Here is a 23838-nt window from a genome sequence, read left to right as displayed (position 1 = left end):
TGGAATGAAATGGGACAAAATGTAATCATTTCTATCTGGTATATTTATACAGGAAAATTATTTTTCAAAATCTGAATGTCAGGTACAAGGAATCTCTAAAATTGAAACCTCCTTGAGGAGCTCTGTTGACTACTGCATCACCAGTTCTAAGAATAGTAGAAGTAATAGAAACTCAGTAAATATTTGCTGAATGAAAGAATGAATACACTTGAACTCCAACAGAAATTCATATAACACATATTATGATTATCAATTTCTAATTCTGCATTAATGTTTATCAATTATATGCCTAAGGAGAAAAAACAAACAAGGAAATAAATATCTTTCAAAGTTTTTTCCACTGTGTAAACCTATTAATAGAGCAAAGAGTAAACAAACCAAGATTGTATTTTATGTGAAATTTTAAGTTCAATACACACATGCTATAGGGTAAGAAATATGAACTCACCTTCATCACTAACTGCTTAATGAACATCAACAAGAACGCTCGTAGAGAAAGCATTTCTTTTTGATTAGGTCGTGGTCCATCTTTTAAAAAGACAAACACATACACACACACTGAGTATTTCAAAAACCTCAAAGTTAAGTATAAAATTCTCATTCCCAATAGTTTTTCCACCTATTTATAAGAAACATAAAGGTCAGTTTCCTGAAGAGTTTAATGCCTCTAGAAGGATGAGTATTCAATCTCACATGCAATTGTATATACAATGCTCCAAATGTACAAAATGGGTTATGTAGAAACCACAATGAAACTGTTTGTTTTTGGGTAAGGTCAAAGGAATTTTAAAACATAAAAATGAGGTAACAAATTTATATTTAGTTTTAAAAGACTCTCTTGGAATGTTACTATGGTAACATAAGTTTACAAAGAAAAAAGCAAAAGAAAATCTAAACTTTATATGTGTATTTAGTATGAAAACACTTTTTTCTATTGTTACCATTGTATAAGCTAATACAAAAAGCTCAAAGTACACCTCAACACAGTATCGTTCATGAAGAAGGGAAACATTGTGTTGACCTCCTCTGACATCTCCTCCTCTTCTTGAAAAAGTGCTTGGTCACACATGGCTCACATTAAAGTCAATTTTCATGTCTCAAACATACAATTCCCAAGTAGAAAGCTTTTGAAACCAAACACCCATTGTCCTAAGATCCTAATTTAGGTACTTGTCTGCCTCATATTTTCTGCAATTTTCCCCCCACTAATCACTATTTACAGCTAGTTCCTGGACCACCAAAGCATAGGACCACCATGGCCTTGAACAGATCAATTAAAATAGGAAGAAAATTGTTTAAAATTTGTTCCACATGACAATTCTTAGACAAAGAATAGGTTACAGAGTTACAATACAATTGCAAAGTTTGTGCAGCTCTCTCACTTGAAGTATAAGACTTTCCCAAGGTCACTAATCAGTTATAAAATCAAGGCCAGAATATAATACTAACACCTAGGACAGTACATGACACACCTACAGCACCATGAAATAATCAGAAGGAAATTATAGCCTAGTTCTAGATCTGCCACAACCTCTCCAGCTTAAACAGATCATGTAACTTCTGTATGTCCTCAAAGCTTTCTAAATTATAGCTAGCATATTGTCTGAGAATAAATCGAGTTTATTTTGAAAGGGATAGAAAAAGTATTATACAAATATGAAACCTCGTCTTTGTAAATCATTGAACAACCAAACCCTTTGAGTAAAATCAGAATGTATGTTGTTAGACTCTCCAGCATCTATTTCCTGATTTCAAGCAACAGCTCTCAATTTTTATAAAGGGACTGAACCCATCTTCACGCTCAGATCATGTGTTTTGGAGGTAAGAAGGGCCTCCGTGCCTGGGCAATCTGAAGAATACCTGCCACACAGATGGACAAACGAGCCAACGAGCAACAAAGAGACTAAAAGGAACTTTTGCTGGAAATGCTCAATATAGGCAGATGCTCTTTTGCTGGATTTAAATTTGTGAGGATGTGAAGGTAGAGTGGTTGTCTGCCACTCTGCAAAGAGAGAGATTATATGAAAACAGCCAACACAGAAGAACTGGGAAATTGAGGGAGACAAACTGGGTCCAAAGGCTGTATTTTGAACCCCTGCACCAAGTCCTACTGAAACTGCCAGTTTATATGAGCTGGTTAACCCTCTTTTATGATATAAGCCAATTTGAAGCAGGTTTTGCAATACTTAAAACCAAAAGAGCCACCATTTGTGAAACTTTTTATTTTGACCCCTTCCAAGAACTACTGACATGATCAATGAACACTATCCTTCCAATAATTTAGTCCTGATTATATAGGAAAATAATTACTGAAATTCTGTAGTTTCATTATATTTATTAGAAGCAGATACTCCTTACCCCTGGAAAAAATCTCCATCTCCCAAACAACACTGTTGTCAATGATTCTCATTGGGATAACTGGACTCAACATCAATACCAGTGGCTAATATAGAATTTCTTCTCATTCTCAATGCCTTAAAAATCATCCTAGTCATATTTGCCCTCAAACAACTCATACTAGCAAAAGTACCTTTCTTCTATAAAAGTAGCGAGTTATTAACCTCTGGCAACCACGATTTAGGACAAACTATTAAAATTATCAACGAGATTTAAAATTTTACCATGATGAGATTTAGGAAAACTTCCAGAAGAGTGTAATAGTATTGGGAAAGACAGAAAGAGAGAGAGAGAGAAAAAGAGAGAGAGAGAAAGAATGAAAGAAAGAGAGAGAGAAAGAGGGAAAGAAAGAGAAAGAAAGAAAGAAAGAAAGGGGGGGAGGGAGGGAGGAAGGAAGGAAGGAAGGAAGGAAGAATAAAGAAAGGAAGAGAGAAAGAAAGAGAAAGAGAGAGAGAGGGAGGGAGGGAGAGAGAAAGAGAGAGAGAGAGAGAGAGAGAGAGAGAAAATCCTGATTTGCCATGTATATATAATGTAATATACAGAGATGATATACCTAATCCTTTTGGGGTGATACCACTCCGATCCTGAGGATTCACTGCCCAATAGTAGTACTTCAGTGTATGCATGATGAGAAGCACTGTTCCAACTCTCCGAATGGCATTATATATGTTGACTGTACCAATGAATTCCGTGGACAGATAAGTATAGAGTGTCAACTGAACCTAGAGAATCAAAATGAAGAGCTCAAATCAAAGAAGCTGACCAGCATTTTACCCCTGTTTCCAGGAGTACCCTCAGGTTGCTCTACTTGGACCATACTTGTTCCAAAAAGCAAGCTGCTTAGCTTGATAATAACATTCATGTTAACAGATAACACATATCCACTGACACATACAAGCACACATACTCCTTATAAAATAAAAGCAGGCAAATGCTTCTTTTACAGTAGCACTATAAAGTAAACACCCCCAAATATATCAAATTTTTGCAGCACTATTCCATGGAAAAAACTGTTTGGTTTCTATTTAGCAATCAGCAATTATTCATGAACTTATGTAACTTCTTTATAATAAACCTACTACTTATGCTATGTATAGTTGTTTTCAAAAGCTAGAAATTGTCTTTGTTTTAGAGAAAATTAGCAGCTGGAATAACTCAAAAGAAAAAAAAAAGTAGAAGTAACAAAAAAAAGTAAGAAAAAGTCAAAAGAAAGAAAATCATATAAAAACATGTAAAGCCTACCTTAAGAAATATTTATTAGAAAAATAGAATTCTGTTATAACAACTCATTACTATAAAGACTGTAATTATAAAATTATAGTCTCTAAAATTCACAAACAATTATACTCTAGTACTCATAACAGCACAAAGTAAGGACCACTTTTGGTCTACTTTCATATCGAAATCAAGAATACTTTATAAACTAAACAATACTAAGTACGGCATTAAATTTGGCCAAACCCACACTACTCCTGATCATTTACAACTGAACATTTATGTTACCTTCCCAGACACTGAGGGCATTTTCATTTTTAACCCTGAAAGATAAAAATTAGTTGTGTATCTTCCACATGTCCTATAAACAATCAAGGTTAAATGAATTAGGGAGTCGATCAGTAATCATACATGGTAAAGAGTGGCAGATTCTGAACCACTTAAAATTGAGGCTTGGAAAATGACTGTAGTTTAGAAAACCATAAATATGCTATAATCTACAGACTTGCTGAAAGATAACATTACTTTGATGTAGCTACTGCTGTTCAAACAGATAGGCCTAGCTTACTTGTTACTGAGGATACATAGCACTTTCTACGACATGGTTCAAATTCTTAACCATGCTATTTCAGTCATGCAGAAAATATTTACCTCCACCTATATGTGCAGCACTGTATTACTGAAAATACAGTGGCATAGACACTGTCCCTCAGTAGCTGAAAATCTAATGGAGAAGATAAAAAATACATAAATTTAAGTGAAAAAATAAAAGGTAATAAAGACACCTCACCTATTGAAACATAAGAAAGGTCATGTGGCAATAAACAAGTGCCATACAGCTATTAAATACTATTAATTCAGAGGCCAGAGAAATTATTTTAGGGTAAGCTAAAATAGTCAAGAAAAGTTTCACTAATAGAGGCGGTATTAAGGTAGCCTTTGAAGATGAGTAGAACAATAGGTAGACAGAACAAAAGAGGAAATTTCAAACAGGGAAAATGGTAGATGATACAAAAAGTTTCGCCAAATCTAGAACAACCATCCTCATTCTTGACTGTGCATTAAAATACCTGAAAAACATTTTAAAAATACCGATGTCTGGGTCCTGTCCCAGACCAGTTAAATTAGAATCTAGGGTGGAGGGAGTGGGATTCTGTTTTTGTCTTGTTTTGTTTGAAAAAAAACAAAAAACAAAAAACCTCTCCCAACTAATTCTATAGACAGCCAAGATTAAGAACCACTGCTCTAGGATAACCTTTTGTACCCACCTAGCCATTGAGGACAAGTGAGTTTTTCACATAGAAAGCCTAGAAAGAATTGGTGTGAAGACCTAATGCTTTATTCTGAAAACAACGAGAAACCATGACAAGTTTGGAGGCTAAGAAATGATCTGATGAGAGTGATATGTTAAAAGCATAAAGGAATTCTGACGAAGAGTGATAAATTAAGATACGGAAAAGTGGAGAAAGTCAGTCTACCGAGAATAATATTATAGTTAAAGAAAAATGAACAGGCTTTAACAGCAACATATTGGAGACCTCAAGATTATTCATATTCTAATTATGAATAAACCTTTCCTCTTTCACTCTTTATATAATCTAATAACCACACAAATTATACATTAACATCTGTCTTTCCCATTACACCTAAATTCTATGAGGGCAGGAATCAGATCTGTCTTGCTCACCACTGTATCCACAGTGCCCAGCATAAAGTAGCCACTCAGCAAATGAAAGACTGCTACCTACAAGAAAATTCATCTCTCTTGTTAGGTCATTTCAAAGCCTGTCTCTGAGCAGATCAAACTTAAATGGATATTATAAATGACTGTGAGCACCCTTTTCCAAAAGCAAAGATTGATTCATACATCCATACCCTCAACTTTGGTAACCAGAGGTGAATTTACCATGAAGCTAATGAAGCTTAAACTTCATGCCCACTCATCTAGACATGCTCCTTCCAAGACCCTAAACCTAATTTTGCATGCAGTATGTTGTACTCTTTTTCTTAAAAAGCTCCTTCCTCCCCCAAATTGTATGACCTTCGGGTCAAAACAAACTTTGCATCTGCCTTTTGTTATAACTACCTTTATAATAAAATTAGATATAACCCCTCATGGATACACAAAGCAGAAGGCTGAAACAAAAGTTAACTTTAATATTACCAAATCAACTGCAAATTCTGAAGAGGAAATTAAAGAAAATTATTAACAAGGAAAAGGTAAGAAATAGAGTGTAATAATATGATGGACTTAAGGAAACGATACATAGAAAATTTTTAAATATTCCCCTACAAGTAAGTATCTCATAAGAAGAGGCTTTTTGACCACTTCAAAAGAGGCCCAAAGCCTTACAAATACGCTGCTTAGTAAGACAAAGAAGTGTTTAGTAAAGGTTTAAAAAGTAACTTGAAACAATCCTTGAAAAGAAATAAGACTGAGGGTCATAGAAGAGAAAGAGGTCAAATTTGAACCCAGAGATAAAAAGCTACAACCTCCAGCTGCCTCCTTTGATTATTTCCAAATGGCAATGAGAGTCAGCAGCTGTTTTTCTCCTTAACATTTGAAAAGAGCAGCTGAAAGTAAGATACTATGACTCCAGAAAAGTAAAAAAGTCTGCAGACATTTTTTTCTGACAACTAGAGTAAGTATGTGTTATTCCAACCTGAACAATGGTAAACACTTGCAAGTGAACCAAAAGAGAGAGGGGGAGAGAGGAAATCAAATTTTTAGGATAACTTAATAGAACATTAGGATTTATCAAAGGTTTTATTTATATATTTTATCACAAATTCACTTATGTTCACTTAATGTGATTTCCTGTTACAGTACTAAATAAATTACTGTGTAAAATATAACTGCATTTAATAATTTGAATTAATGTGAAATTAAAATGATTAAATGTGACCTGTATAGCATGGAAGCCTTCAAGAAAGGGTGATATTTCAGCTGTTCCTGTAAAAATTAAACTCAAGAGCTCATCACGTTGGTGGAAGGAATATGTGTGTATAAAAGACGGAGAGAGAGCACAGTGAGTATGTATTTATATATATGTATGCATACATACATATGGATACATAGATATATATGTATGTATATTTGCAATAGAACAGAGCTACAGTTGATAGGAAACTTACACTGGAACTATCCAACTTTGGTTTAGTAAATATAAATCAAAGTCTCTCTCAAATAAAATTTTATTTGATTTAACAACAGAAAATAAAGACTATAGCTTTTTTAAAAAAGAAATACCTGAAATAGGTAGGGAGGAAGGGAGGGAAGAAATACTGACTTGCAAAAGTATATTTAGTCAAAAAATGCATTCCACTGAAATCTTACATAATAGCATGTAAAAGGATAAAAGAAAATCCTCATAATTTTCACTCTTCTCAAGTACAAAAACTTACTGAACATATTAGCACAAAGTCAATATATGTATTACCTTGGCTGGGGTATGAATCCATATAGCTGGGTTAAGAAGAATGTGATCACACAATTGCTTGAGTAGGGGCATCCCATTCTGCAGATTACTCAGATATTTTGAAAATGCAAGGCAAAGTTCAAGTACTGCTCTGCTGACATGGGATTTGGAAGACTGCAGAGGAAGATATTTCAAAGGTCACTACCAACACAAGGCAAGGTAAGTAAATTAAAGGCTGTCAATACCAGAAAAAGTAGGTCCACAAATTATGCTCAAAGTTAAAGATGCCATGAGACTCAATACCACATTCCTCTAATAAAGCAGTGGGGGCAAGTTAAAACAACAAAAGGTTATTTTAATTTAGGTAATTTTATATAACCAAGGAGACACACTTGCAGACAGAATTTCTCAACCACTTAGGAGACTAAGTTTCATGGCCTGCAAATTAAGAATCAAAAATGTAAAGCATTTGATACTTTACCTTTTCAAGACTATATCCTATTACCAAAAAGCCCTTGCAGGCTAGCATCTGCTCTTGCATAGCAATTGAGTTCTTCAACAACTCCATGATAAAAGCCAGCAAAGTTGAACTGGAATAAGAAAAAAGACAACGGTTCGAAAAAACATATTCTATTTTTAAAAAAGGGGGGAGGGGGGTTAAATAGATGCAGTCTTTCATCTACCTTAATAAAAAGTTTCTATTCCAAGGAAATTGACACTCTACTAAAACTGCCTCCAACGTTATTTCAGGACTAAAATTTTAATGTAAGATTAGGATTTATTACTCGAATATTTAGTTCATATCCTTTATCACAAATATATTAATAAATGAATCACTTAGAAATAATATGAAAAACATGCATGAAATAGAGCAAAATTAGGAATGTCCAAAAACAAGTAATAAAATGGCTAACATAAGTATATTAAAGCCCTAAAGAATGGATGTAACTTAGATGAGCAAGTATATTCAATTTTGGAGGGTTAGAGGCCAAATAGAAGGAAAAGATGTGGAGCAAACAGACTAGGATAGATAGCCCCCAAATGTGTTAGGGCTCCAAACTGGCCTAATTTGAATGGAGCATAGGGTTCATAAAGGGGAAAATAAGAAAGTAAAGCTGTAGACAAATAATTTAAGAATTTTGTTCATTATCCCAACAGAAAAATTGTAAAGTAGTAAGACTACAGCCATGCTCCCAACCTCACAACTTGTAGATACTCAAAATGGAATGGAATAAGGTTGGCTGTTACGTCCTTCTCAAAAGTTTTGAGAGATTCCCACAAAGAAAGGGAGAACAGCCAACCTCCTCCACAAAAGTACTTTTAACTGCCAGCAATTCCAATAATGTTGAAAAGTTAATAAAAAAAAAAACTAAGCCCTGTTATAAAGGTTTTAGACCAGAATGCAAAAAATTTTATGAAGTAGCAATATGTCAAGGATAATATTATTTTAATTTTTTTAAATGTAGTCAATACTAGCTTTGATACATAATTCCTTTAAAAAAAAGTCATTCCATTGCCTAAAAATAATCTGGAAAAATTATTACATCATTAAATATATACATTGGTAGTAAACCTCAAGTTGCACGTAAAAGTAGAAATTAGAAAGAGAATTTCAAAAAAGGAGAATGAAAAACATTAAAATTACTCAAATAATTAAACATAATTACTTTATTATAAATAGATTCACTAAATTATACAGCCATGGAAAATTCACTTAGACATCCTTTCCAACATTGTAATAACTTGTCCTAGAATTCATGTCTCTTCCTTTTCTACACTCAACACTATAACAAAGGAGACAAAGGTGCCAAATATATGATCTAATTTTTAAAAACCATATCACTTATTATGTAACATAATCAAAAATTTTAGATTTCAATTACTTACTAGCAATCAATAATAATTAACTATGGAAAGCTGAATTACCATAAGAAATCACTGCCACATAACCATTTAAAATATTTTAAAACTATATTTTAGACAAAAATACATACATTTCTGATAAATCTATTATCACTACGTCTAACTTTATTCGAAAATAACATTATTGGGACTTCCCTGGTGGCGCAGTGGTTAAGAATCCGCCTGCCAATGCAGGGGACACGGGTTCGAGCCCTGGTCTGGGAAGATTCCACATGCTGCGGAGCAACTAAGCCCACGTGCCACAACTACTGAAGCCGACGAATTCAGAGTCCATGCTCCATAACAAAGAGAAGCCACCGCAATTAGAAGCCAGCGCACCGCGACGAAGAGTAGCCTCCGCTCACCGCAACTAGAGAAAGCCCGCGCCCAGCAACGAAGACCCAACGCAGCCATAAATTAATTAATTATTTTAAGAAACATTATTATGTTTTTTAGAACTTCCATACTTCCTACTGATAAACAACTTAAATTAATATTATTATTATTGAATTGAATTTATAATAATTATAGTTCAAAAATTTCTTTATATTCTCTTTTAACCCTACAACAAATTTTAAAGTTTGAAAAAAATATTGTGCAGCTCAACAGTGATGAAAACAACTCTCACATCAAATGAAAGAAAAAAGAAAAGCACTCACCATATAGTCAAGTCAACTTCATCAGATAAATATTGCCTATAATCCAACTGTGCAAAAAGTGGAAACAGCACTTGTACTCCTCCAATTGAATGCATGGCACTTTGTATGGAATGTGTTAAAACCGCCTTCACATCCTTGTAAAACAGAAGACACAGTAAGGATTCCAATGATTCTTTTCCAGAACAATTCAAAATGAAACATAACAAGAACAATAAAATGTTACATTACATGTCAGAAGCTACCAAATACACCTCAATAATACATCAAAATTTACCATTAAAAATATTCTTAAAAGATTACCGCTAGTACCTGGAGCATGAGTGCATGCGGTGAATGAACAAAAATTGAAGGGTTGTCCTTAGGGGATGATTCGAGGCAGAGCTGGGCATCTGTGGCACGTGGATTGTATGTGAATGCAATGGCACTAGAGAGTTTGCCATCATACAATAAAAGTTTGTGATGTTCAGCAAGGAACAGGTCACTTTCTGCTTTAAATTTAAATGTACCCTAAGAATTAATAAAAAGTAGAACAGTTAAGATAGGCCACAAAAAGAAAAATTAACTACAAATCACCAGAAATATAAAAATTTAAGTAGAACACTGATCATTTTCCTAACAATGTCAATTAAGAGAAGCCTTGCATGCTTAGTTACTTCTAAAGTAGACTGAATTCATTTTAAAGATATACTGGAAATCAAGTCAACTTGACATTAAAACCTTACATTTAAAAAATGTAAAATTAATATTCTACACTGCATGTTTCGTTTTTTTATTGTATTGTCTTTTTTTTAATTTTGGTAAAAAGAACATAACATAAAATTTACCATCTTAAACATTTTTAAGTGTACAGTGCAGTGTTGTTAACTACAGCACACTATTGTACAACAAATCTCTAGAACTTTTATGTCTTGTGAAATTGAAATTCCCGTTGAATAACAACTCATTTCCACTTCCCCCCGTACCCTGGCAAACATCATTCTACTTTGATTCCATGAGTTTGACTACTTTATATAACTCAAACGAGGGGAGTCACAGAGTATTTGTCATTTTGTGACTGGTATAACATCATTAAGATTCACCCATGCTGTAGGATGTGTCAGGGTTTTTTTTCTTTTTTAAAGCTGAATAATATTCCATTGTAAATACATACCACATTCTCTTTATTCATCCATCCATAGACAATTAGGTTGCTTCGACCTCTTATCTATTGTGAATAATGCTGCAATGAACATGGGTGTGCAAATAGCTCTTTCATATCCTGCTTTCAGTTCTTTTGGATATATACATAGAAGTAAGACTGCTCAATCATGTGGTAATTCTATTTTTTATTTCTTGAAGAATCACCATATTGTTTTCCATAGAGGCTGCACCATTTTACATTCCCACCAACAGTGCATAAGGGTACCAATTTCTCCACACACCCTAAACCACACTTATTTTTATTTAACAATGGTCACACTAATGGGTGTAAGGTGATTATCTACTGTGGTTCTGATTTACATTTCTCTGATGATTAGTGACTTTGAGCATTTTTTCATATGGCTGTTACACATTTATATATTATCTTTGGAAAAAATTCTATTCAAGTCCTTTGCCCACTTTTTCAATTAGTTGGGTTTGTTGTTCTTGTTGTTGAGTTGTAGGAGTTCATCATATACTCTGGATATTATTAACACTTTATCAGATATTTGGTTTGAAATATTGTCTCTCATTTCATGGGTTGCCTTTTTACACTGTTCCTTGATGCACAAAAATTTCAATGCACAAAAGATTTTAAGCTTGATGAAGTCTCATTTCATTGTCTATTTTTGTCTTTGTTTCCTATTTTTTTTGGTGTCATATCCAAGAAATCATTGCCAAATTCAATGTCATGAAGCTCTTCATGTGTTTTCATGCAGAAATCTTATGTGTAGATCTTATGTTTAAGTCTTTAATCTATTTTGAGTTAATTTTAATGTATGGAAGGTAAGGATCCACCTTCATTCTTTTCCACATGGGTATCCATTTTTTAGAACACCATGTGCTTAAGAGATTAAATTTATTTATTTATTTATTTATTTATTTATTTATTTATTTATTTATTTATTTATGACTGTGTTGGGTCTTCGTTGCTGCGCACGGGCTTTCTCTAGTTGCAGCGAGCAGGGGCTACTCTTTGTTGCGGTGCACTGGCTTCTCATTGCAGTGGCTTCTCTTGTTGCAGAGCACGGGCTCTAGGCGTGTGGGCTTCAGTAGTTGTGGCATGCAGGCTCAGTAGTTGTGGCTTGCGGGCTTAGTTGCTCCGCGGCACGTGGAATCTTCCCAGACCAGGGCTCGAACCTGTGTGCCCTGAATTCGCAGGCAGATTCTTAACCACTGCGCCACCAGGGTAGTCCTGCTTAAGAGATTAATCTTTCCCCATTGCATGGTTTTGTATCCTTATAGAAGATCACTTCACCATAAATACAAGGATTCATTTCTGGACTCTATTCTGTTCCATTAGTCTATGTATCTCTCTTTATGCAAGTACCATAATGTTTTGATTACTGTAGCTTTGTAATATGTTTTGAACTCCTGAAGTGTGAGACCTCTAAATTTGCTATTCTTTTTCAGATTGTTTTGGCTATTCGGGGACCCTTGAGATTCCATGTAAATTTTAGGGTGGTTTCTTCATTATTGCAAAAAAATGCCATTGGGACATTGATAGGAATTACACTGAATCTGTAGATCACTTTGGGTAGCATGCATTTTTAACAATTTTAAGTCCTTCAGTCCATGAACACAAGATATCTTCCCATTTATTTGTGTCTTCTTTAATTCTTTCAGCTATGTTTTACACTTCTTACTCACTGTACAAGTCTTCTGCTCCCTTGGTTAAGTTTATTACTAAGTATTGCTTTTTATGCTATTATAAATGGGATTACTATCTTATTTTCCTTTTCGGATTGTTCACTGATAGTATGTAGAAATACAACCGATTCTTGTTGCATATGATGTTGGCTGTGGGCTTTTCATATATGGTCTTATTATTTTGAGGAAGTTTCCTTTTATTTGTAATTTGTTGAGTGTTTTTATTATTAAAGGGTGTTGAATTTTGTCAAATACTTTCTTTGCATCTATTGAGATGATAGTGTAGTTTTTGTCCTTCACTCTGTTAATGTGGCGTATTACACTGACTTTTTTTCATATGTTGAACCAGCTTTACATTTCAGGAATAAATCCCAGTTGGTCATAGGGTATGACCTTTGATGATCTTTGTCTGGCTGTGGTTTCAGGGCAATGCTAAACTCAGAAAATGAGTTTGGAAGTGTTCCCTCCTCTTTATTTTTTGGAAGAGTTGAGGAGAATTGGTGTTAATTCTTCTTTAATGTTTGATAGAATTCTCCAGTGAAGCCATTTAGTCCTGGGCTTTTCCTCATTCAGAGGTTTTTGATTATTGATTCAATTTCCTTATTAGCGATAGTCTCTTCAGGTTTTTATTTCTTCAGTCTTGGTAGGTTGTATGTTTCTAGGAACATCTATTTCTTCTAGGTTATACAATTTGTTGGCATGTAATTGTTCATAGTAGTCTCATAATTCTTTTTATATTCATAGCATTAGCTGTAATGCCTACTCTTTCATTGCTGCTTTTAGTTAAAGTCCTCTCTTTTTTCCTTAATTATTCTAGCTAAGAATTTCTCAGTTTTTTTTTTGTCTTCTTCAAAAAAACCTGACTCAGTTTTGTTGAGTTTTTCTATTTCTTTTTTAGTCTCTATTTCATTTATTTCTGCTCTAATCTTTACCACTTCCATTCCTCTGCTAACTTTGGGTTTAGTTTGCTCTTCTTTTTCTAGTTCCTTGAAGCATATATTAGGTTATTGACTTGAGATCGTTCTTTTTTTTAAAGTAGGCATTTATCACTATGAACTTCCCTCTTAGTATTGCTTTCTCTGCATCCCATAAGTTTTGGTATGTCATTTTAGATTTCACTTGTATCAAGATATTTTCTAATTACCCTTGTAGTTTCTCCTTTGACCCATTAGTTTTTTAAGACTGTGTTGCTTAATTTCCACATATCTGTGTATTTTCCAGTTTCCTTCTACTACTGATTTCATTCCATTGTGGTCAGAAAAGATACTTAGTATGAGTTCAATATTATTAAATTTGTTAAGACTTGTTACGTGGTAATACGTGGTCTATCCTAAAGAATGTTCCATATGAGCTTGAGAAGAATGTGTACTCACTCTACTATTGTTGGGCAGGATGTTCTATATATGTCTGTTCGGTGCAATGGATCAATATTGTTCAAGAACTCTGTTTCATTACTGATCTGCAGTCTGGTTGTTCTGTCCATTATTGAAAGCACTATATTGAAGTATCCTACTATTATTGTGTTTCTGCATAATTCTTCCTTCAGTTCTGTCAATGTTTGCTTCATATATTTGGGAGTTCTGATGTTAGGTGTATATATTTTTAATTGTTATATCTTCCTGGTGAACTGACACTTTTATCATTATATAATTTCCTTCTTTGCCTCTTGTAACAGTTTTTGACTTAAAGTCTATCTTTTCTGATTATAAGTAAGGCTACCTCTGCTCTCTTTTGGTTATCATTTGCATGTACTATCTTTATACATCCTTTCACATTCAGCCTATGTATTTCCTTAGTGTGTCTTTCCTAGACAAAACACAGTTGACACCTTGTTTCTTGAATCCATTCAGCCAATTTACTTCTTTTCAGTTGGAGGCTTAATCTAGTCACATGTAATGTAATAACTGAATGGGAAAGACTTAGTATTGCCATTTTCTTCATTGTAATTTGTTAATTGTTAATTGTTTTCCTTTGTATTTCATTGACTTTTTTCGTATTTATATGCTTTGATCCCTTCCTCCTTTTATTCTGTGTAACTTCTATGGGTATTTTATTTGTGGTTACCATGGAAATTATGTAAAATAACTTAAAGTTACAATACTCTAAACTGATAACAACTTCAATCACAAACAGAAACTACTCATTTATCTCTCCACTTCCCCCCACTATATATCATTGATGTCAAAAATTACATCTTTTTGGGACCTCCCTGGTGGCGCAGTGGTTAAGAATCTGCCTGCCAATGCAGGGGACACGGGTTCAATCCCTGGTCCAGGGAGATCCCACATGCAGCAGAGCAACTAAGCCCGTGCACCACAGCTACTGAGCCTGCGCTCTAGAGCCCGCGAGCCACAACTACCGAAGCCTGTGCACCTAGAGCCCATGCTCCACTACAAGAGAAGCCACCACAATGAGAAGCCCACACAAAGCAATGAAGAGTAGCCCCTGCTCGCCACAACTAGAGAAAGCCCGCAAGCAGCAACAAACACCCAATACAGCCAAAAATAAATAAATAAATTTTTTTTAATTACATTTTTTTATATTGTGCATCTATTAACAAAGATTCAGAAAATTTTCTTGCTTTTGTCTTTTAAATGGATGAGAAAATAAACTATAACCAAGTGGGATTATCCCAGACATGCAAGGTTGGTTTAAATTTGAATAATCAATGTAATATACTACATTAATAAAAATGAAGGACAAAAATCACATGATCATCTCAGTAGAAGCACAAAGAGCATTTGACAAAATCCAACAACTCTTCATGATAAAACACTCAACAAGCTAGGAATAAAAAGTAAACTTCCTTCAATAAACAAAAACCATCTAAACAAAATTGACAGCTAATGTCCTAAGCTGATGGTAAAAGACTGAATGCTTTCTCCCCTAAGGTCAGGAAAAAGACAAGATGTCTGCTTTCAACACTTTTTTTTTAATTTTATTGTGGTAAGAACACTTAACAGGAGATCGACCTTATTAACAGATATTAAGTGATATTAACAGATAATTATTAACAGATAATAAGATAATTATTAACAGATAATAAGGTATTATTATCTATAAACACAATGTTGTACAGCAGACCTCCAGAACTTATTCATCTTGCATAACTAAGAATTTAGTACCAGTGACTAGTAATTCCTTTTTTCCCTTCCCCCAGCCCTTGGCAACCACCATTCTACTCTTTGTTTCTATGACTTTGCTTTTATCTCATATCATTGGAATCATGTAGTATTTGTCCTTCTGTAGCTGGTTTATCTCACATAGCATAATGTCCTCAAGATGCTGTACTAGAGGTTCTAGCCAGGGCCACTAAGCAAGGAAAAGAAATAAAAAGTGTCCAGAAAGAACTAAAACGAGGGCAGTTTACAAATACATCATCTTATATATAGAATCTTAAATACAGAAAATGCCAAGAAATCCAAACACAAAAAAACAAACTATCAGAGCTAATAAACTAGAACAGCAAGGTTGTACTGTAGAAGATAAAAATATAAAAATCAATTTAGTTACCATACATAAGCAACAAATAACCCGAAAATGAAATTAAGAAACAATTCCATTTGATGTTGCACGTAAAAGAAGAAAATATTTAGGAATGAATTTAACAAAATACATGCAAGACTTGTTCACTGAAAACTACAAAAAGAAATTGAAGAAGACCTAAATAAATGGCATAATATCCCATATTCATGGATTGGAAGATTTAATATTCATAAGATGACAAATCTTTCCAAATTGATCTATAGATTTGTGGCAGTATCTATCAAAATCCTAGCTACTTTTTTTTGTAAAACTTAACAAATGTATCTTAAATTCATCCAGAAATGCAAGATACCAACAACAGCCAAAACAATCTTGAACAAGAACAAAGTTGGAGAACTCACACTTCCTAATTCAAAAAATGCATTACAAAACCACAGTATTCAAGACTGTACTAGTAGCCTAAAAACAGACATACAGTTCAATGAAACACAATCGAGAGTCCACAAATATTTACATTTATGATCAACTGATTTTTGGTGAAGCTGTCAAGAAATACAATAAGGAGAGAATATTCTTTTCGGCAAATGATGCTGAGACAACTAAAAATCCAAATGCAAAGGAATAAAGTTGCACCAAATACAAAAATTAACTCAAAATGAATCAAACACTTAAATGTAAGAGCTAAAAGTATAAAACTGTTATAAGAAAACACAGAAATAAATCTTCATGAAATTGAATTAGGAAATAATTTTTTAGATACGACACCAAAGCACAAATAATAAGAGAAAATATAGACAAATTGGACTTCATCAAACTGAAATGTGTGCTTCAAAGGAAAACATCAGGCAAGTGGGAAGACAAGCCACAGAATGGGAGAAAATATTTGCAAATCATATATCTGATAATGGATTTGTTTCTAGAATATATTTTTAAAACTCTTAAAACTGAGGCTGAGGAGAGGAGGAGTGGGGAGTTGTTGTTCAATAAGTACAGAGTTTCAGTTTTGCAGAATGAAGAGAGTTCTGCAGCTAGGTTGCACAACGTAAAAATACTTAACACTACTGCACTGTACACTTAAAAATAGTTAAAGTGGTAAGTTTTATGTGTATGTTACCACAATTAAGTATTTTTTTTGAAAACCTCTTAAAATTTAGCAAATAAAAAGGGAGCTCAGTTTTTAAACAGGCAAAGGATCTGAATACACATTTCTCAAAAAAAGACACACAAATAGCCTTATCATAAGCACACAAAAACATTTTCAACATCATCAGTCATGAGGGAAATGCAAATCAAAACCAAACCACAATGAGATACCATTTCACACCCACGAAAATGGCTATAATCAAAAAGTCAGATAATAAAAGGTGTTCAAGAGAATATGAAGACATCGAAATCCTCATATACAGCTGCGGTAATGTAAAATGATGTGGCCACTTTGGAAAGCAATCTTGATATTTCTTAAAAAGTTAAGTGGAGAGTTACCATATTACCAGCAATTCCACTCTAGGTACATACCCAAGAGAAATAAAAACATGTGTGCACATAAAACCTTGTACAGAAGGGTTCATAGCAGCATTGTTCATAACAGCCAAAAGGTGAAAACAGCCCAATGACCATCAACTGACGAATAGATAAAATGTGATATACCCACACAATATTATTTAGTAACAAAAAGGAATGAAGTATTAATGCATACTACAACATGGGTGGACCCTGAAAACATTATGCTAACTGAAAAAACGTCAACCACAAAAGATCTCATACTGTATACTTTCCTTTACATGAATTGTCCAGAAGAGACAAATCTATACAAATAGAATTAGATTAGAGTACTGGGAAGCAGGAAAAATCAGGAGGGAATGCTGATAAGTATAGTATTTCTTTGGGGGATGAACATACTTTAACATTAGAGAGTGGTAATGTTTGCACAAGTTTGTGATACAATAAAAATCACTGAATTATATATAATAAATGGGCGAATGGTAAGATACGTGAATTATATCTCAATAAAACTTCTACTTTAAAAAACTCATTCAGAGTAAAGGCTGTTCTGGGACCAATTAACACAGCTTAAATGTAAAACAAACTTCAGAGACCTTCAAGATGGCAGAGGAGTAAGACGTGGAGATCACCTTCCTCCCCACAAATACATCAGAAATACATGTACACGTGGAACAACTCCTACAAAACACCTAATGAATGGCAGAAGCTGGCAGAAGACCTCAGACTTCCCAAAAGGCAAGAACCTCCCCAAGTACCTGGGTAGGGCAAAAGAAAAAAGAAAGAACAGAGACAAAAGAATAGGGACGGGCCCTGCACCAGTGGGAGGGAGCTGTGAAGGAGGAAAGGTTTCCACACACTAGGAAGCCCCTTCACTGGCAGAGACACAGTGTGGGTGGGGGAAAGCTTCGGAGCCACGGAGGAGAGCGCAGCAACAGGGGTGCAGAGGGCAAAGCAGAAAGACTCCCGCACAGAGGATCGGTGCCGACCAAAACTCACCAGCCCGAGAGGCTTGTCTGCTCACCCGCCGAGGTGGGTGGGGGCTAGGAGCTGAGGCTCAGGCTTCGGAGGTCAGATCCCAGGGAGAGGACTAGGGTTGGCTGCGTGAACACAGCCTGAAGGGGACTAGTGCGCCACAGCTAGCCGGGAGGGAGTCCGGGAAAACTCTGGACCTGCCTAAGAGGCAACAGACCATTGTTTCGGGGTGCGTGAGGAGAGGGGATTCAGAGCACCACCTAAACGAGCTCCAGAGACAGGCGCGAGCCGCGTCTATCAGCGCAGACACCAGAGACAGGCATGAAACGCTAAGGCTGCTGCTGCAGCCACAAAGAAGCCTGTGTGCAAGGCTATCCACATCTATCCACATCTCCCATCCCAGGAGCCCGTGCAGCCAGCCACTGCCAGGGTCCCGTGATCGAGGGACAACTTGCCGGGCGAGAACATACGGCAGGCCTCAGGCTGTTGCAACATCACACTGGCCTCTGCCCAATATCACACTGACCTCTGCCGCCGCAGGCTTGTCCCACATTCCATACCCCTCCCTCCCCCCGGCCTGAGTAGGCCAGAGCCCCCTAATCAGCTGTTCCTTTAACCCTGTCCTGTCTAAGCGAAGAACAGATGCCCTCAGGCGACCTACGCACAGAGGCGGGGCCAAATCCAAAGCTGAACCCCAGGAGCTGTGCAAACAAAGAAGAGAAAGGGAAATCTCTCCATACAACCTCAGGAACAGCGGATTAAATCTGAACAATCAACTTGATGTACCCTACATCTGTGGAATACCTGAATAGACAACGAATCATCCCAAAATTGAGGCGGTGGACTTTGGAAGCAGCTGTAGACTTGAGGTTTGCTTTCTGCATCTAATTTATTTCTGGTTTTATGTTTATCTCAGTTTAATATTTAGAGCTTATTATCACTGGTAGATTTGTTTATTGATTTGGTTGCTCTCTTCCTTTTTTTTTAATATATATATATTTTTTTCCTTTTTCTCTTTTTGTGAGTGTGTGTGTGTATCCTTCTTTGTCTAATTAGGTCTGTAGAGCTTTGCTTTTACTATTTGTCTTAGGATTCTATCTCTCCATTTTTTGTTTGTTTGTTTTGTTGGTTTTTTTTTTAGTGTAGTTTTTAGCACTTGTTATCATTGGTGGATTGGTTTATTGGTTTGGTTGCTCTCTGCTTTCCTTTTTTTATTACTTTTTTATTTTTAATAATATTTTTTAACTTTTTATTTTAATAACTTTATTTAATTTATTGATTTATTTACTTCTTTATTCTTTCTTCCTTTCTTTTTTTTTCTACCATTTTCTTCTGAGCTGTGTGGCTGACAGGGTCTTGGTGCACTGGCCAGGGGTCAGGCCTGAGCCTCTGAGGTGGGAGAGCCGAGTTCAGGACGTTGGAACACAAGAGACCTCCCGGCTACACGTAATATCAAACAGCAAAAGCTCTCCCAGAGATCTCCATCTCAACACTAAGACCCAGCTCCACTCAACGACCAGCAAGCTACAAGGCTGGACACCCCATGCCAAACAACTAGCAAGACAGGAACACAACCACAACCATTAGCAGAGAGGCTTCCTAAAATCATAATAAGGTCACAGACACCCCAAAACACACCACCGGACACGGTCCTGCCCACCAGAAAGACAATATCCAGCTTCATCCACCAAAACACAGGCACCGGTCCCCTCCACCAGGAAGCCTACACAACCCACTGAACCAACCTTACCCACTGGCAGCAGACACCAAAAACAACGGGAACTAAGAACATGCAGCCTGCAAAAAGGAGACCCCAAACACACTAAGTTAAGCAAAATAGAAGACAGAGAAATACACAGCAGATGAAGAAGGAAAGTAAAAGCCCACCAGACCAAGCAAATGAAGAGAAAATAGGCAGTCTACCTGAAAAAGAATTCAGAATAATGATAGTAAAGATGATCCAAAATCTTGGAAATAGAATGGAGAAAATACAAGAAACGTTTAACAAGGACCAAGAAGAACTAAAGAGCAAACAGACAATGATGAACAACATAATAAATGAAATTAAAAATTCTCTAGAAGGAAGCAATAGCAGAATAACTGAGGCAGAAGAACGGATAAGTGACCTGGAAGATAAAATAGTGGAAATAACTACCACACAGCAGAATAAAGAAAAAAGAACGAAAAGAATTGAGGACAGTCTCAGAGACCTCTGGGACAACATTAAACGCACCAACAGTCGAATTATAGTGGTCCCAGAAGAAGAAGAGAAAAAGAAGGGGACTGAGAAAATATTTGAAAACATTATAGTTGAAAACTTCCCTAATATGAGACAGGAAATAGTTAATCGAGTCCAGGAAGCACAGAGAGTCACATACAGGATAAATCCAAGGAAAAACACACCAATACAACTATTAATCAAACTATCAAAATACAAAGAACAAATATTAAAAGCAGCAAGGGAAAGCAACAAGTAACATACAAGGGAATCCCCATAAGGTTACCATTTGATTTCTCAGCAGAAACTCTGCAAGCCAGAAGGGTGTGGCAGGACATATTTAAAGTGATGAAAGGGAAAAACCTACAACCAAGATTACTCTACCTAGCAAGGATCTCACTCAGATTTGACGGAGAAATTAAAACCTTTACAAACAAGCAAAAGCTAAGAGAATTTAGCACCACCAAACCAGCTTTACAACAAATGCTAAAGGAACTCCTCTAGGGAGGAAAACAAGAGTAGGAAAAGACCTACAATAACAAACCCAAAACAATTAAGAAAATGGTAATAGGAACATACATATCAATAATTACCTTAAATGCAAATGGATTAAATGCTCCAACCAAAAGACACAGACTGGCTGAATAGATACAAAAACAAGACCCATATATATGCTGTCTACAAGAGACCCACTTCAGACCTACAGACAAATACAGACTGAAAGTGAGGGGATGGAAAAAGATATTCTATGCAAATGGAAAACAAAAGAAAGCTGGAGTAGCAATTCTCATATCAGGCAAAATAAATGTTTAAATAAAGACTATTAGAAGAGACAGAGAAGGACACTACATAACGATCAAGGGATCAATGCAAGAAGAATATATAACACTTGTAAATATTTATGCACCCAACATAGGAGCACCTCAATACATAAGGCAAATACTAACAGCCATAAAAGGGGAAATCAACAGTAACACAATAATAGTAACGGACTTAAACACCCCACTTTCACCAATGGACAGATCATCCAAAATGAAAATAAATAAGGAAACACAAGCTTTAAATGATACATTAAACAAGATGGACTTAATTGATATTTATAGGACATTCCATCCAAAAACAACAGAATACACTTTCTTCTCAAGTGCTCATGGAACATTCTCGAGGATAGACCATATCTTGGGTTACAAATCAAGGCTTCGTAAATTTAAGAAAATTTAAATCATATCAAATATCTTTTCCGACCACAACGCTATGAGACTAGATATCACTTACAGGAAAAAATCTGTAAAAAATACAAACACATGGAGACTAAACAATACACTATTAAATAACCAAGAGATCACTGCAGAAATCAAAGAGGAAATCAAAAATACCTAGAAACAAAGGACAATGAAAACACGACGACTAAAAACCTATGGGATCCGGCAAAAGCATTTCTAAGAGGAAGTTTATAGCAATAAAATCCTACCTCAAGAAACAAGAAACATCTCAAATAAACAACCTAACCTTACACCTAAAGCAATTAGAGAAAGAAGAACAAAAAAACCCCCAAAGTTAGCAGAAGGAAAGAAATCATAAAGGGCAGATCAGAAATAAATGAAAAAGAAGTGAAGGAAACAACTGCAAAGGTCAATAAAACTAAAAGCTGGTTCTTTGGGAAGATAAACAAAATTGATAAAACATTAGCCAGACTCATCAAGAAAAAAAGGAAGACTCAAATCAATAAAATGAGAAATGAAAAAGGAGAAGTAACAACTGACACTGCAGAAATACAAAGGATCATGAGAGATTACTACAAGCAACTCTATGACAATAAAATGGACAACCTGGAAGAAATGGACAAATTCTTAGAAAAGCACAACCTTCCGAGACTCAACCAGGAAGGAATAGAAAATATACACAGACCAATCACAAGCACTGAAATTGAGACTGTGATTAAAAATCTTTCAACAAACAAAAGCCCAGGACCAGATGGCTTCACAGGTGAATTCTATCAAACATTAAGAGAAGAGCTAACACCTATCCTTCTCAAACTCTTCCAAAATATAGCAGAGGGAGGAACACTCTCCAACTCATTCTACGAGGACACCATAACCCTGATACCAGAACCACGCAAAGATGTCACAATAAAAGAAAACTACAGACCAATATCACTGATGAACATAGATGAGAAAATCCTCAACAACATACTAGCAAACAGAATCCAACAGCATATTAAAAGGATCATACACCATGATCAAGTGGGGTGTATCCCAGGAATGCAAGAATTCTTCAAAATACGCAAATAAATCAACGTGATAAACCATATTAACAAATTGAAGGAGAAAAACCATACGATCGTCTCAATAGATGCTGAAAAAGCTTTTGAAAAAATTCAACACCCATTTATGATAAAAACCCTGCAGAAAGTAGGCATAGAGGGAATTTTCCTCAACATAATAAAGGCCATATATGACAAACCCACAGCCAACATCGTCCTCAATGGTGAAAAACTGAAAGCATTTCCATTAAGATCAGGAACAAGACAAGGTTGCCCACTCTCACCACTATTATTCAACATAGTTTTGGACGTTTTAGCCACAGCAATCAGAGAAGATAAAGAAATAAAAGGAATCCAAATCAGAAAAGAAGAAGTAAAGCTGTCACTATTTGCAGATGACATGATACTATACATAGAGAAATCTAAAGATGCTACCAGGAAACTATTAGAGCTAATCAATGAATTTAGTAAAGTAGCAGTATACAAAATTAATGCACACAAATCTCTTGCATTCCTATACACTAATGATGAAAAACCTGAAAGAGAAATTAAGGAAACACTCCCATTTACCACTGCAACCAAAATAATAAACTACCTAGGAATAAACCTACCTAAGGAGACAAAAGACATGTATGCAGAAAACTATAAGACACTGATGAGAGAAATTAAAGATGATACCAACAGATGGAGAGATATACCATGTTCTTGGATTGGAAGAATCAACATTGTGAAAATGACTAAAATACCCAAAGCAATCTACAGATTCAATGCACTCCCTATCAAACTACCACTGGCATTTTTCACAGAACTAGAAAAAAAAATTTCATAATTTGTATGGAAGCACAAAAGACCCCAAATAGCCAAACCATTCTTGAGAAAGAAAAACGGAGTTGGAGGAAACAGGCTCCCTGACTACAGACTATACTACAAAGCTACAGTAATCAAGACAGTATGGTACTGGCACAAAAACAGAAA

At 35.4% G+C, this 23838-nt stretch overlaps 1 protein-coding gene across 4 annotated transcripts in view; it reads right to left on the bottom strand.

Annotated features, from left to right (window-relative positions):
• LRBA (LPS responsive beige-like anchor protein) overlaps nt 1-23838 on the bottom strand; it is a 776641-nt gene that overhangs the window by 636955 nt on the left and 115848 nt on the right. For all 4 annotated transcript variants that reach the window (XM_061192552.1, XM_061192551.1, XM_061192553.1 and 1 more), the window contains exons 10-15: nt 9902-10099; nt 9593-9726; nt 7513-7621; nt 7053-7205; nt 2951-3119; nt 449-528 (exon numbers count right to left, since the gene is read on the bottom strand). In XM_061192552.1, the coding sequence (XP_061048535.1) occupies nt 449-528; nt 2951-3119; nt 7053-7205; nt 7513-7621; nt 9593-9726; nt 9902-10099 (843 nt within the window). The remainder of the gene's footprint in view (nt 1-448; nt 529-2950; nt 3120-7052; nt 7206-7512; nt 7622-9592; nt 9727-9901; nt 10100-23838) is intronic.

The sequence above is a fragment of the Eubalaena glacialis genome, chromosome 5 (assembly GCF_028564815.1).
Source record: "Eubalaena glacialis isolate mEubGla1 chromosome 5, mEubGla1.1.hap2.+ XY, whole genome shotgun sequence".
NCBI classification, from domain to species: Eukaryota; Metazoa; Chordata; class Mammalia; order Artiodactyla; family Balaenidae; genus Eubalaena; species Eubalaena glacialis.
The sequence above is the reverse complement of the archived record's forward strand: the minus strand, read 5'-3'. Positions and strand labels throughout refer to the sequence as shown.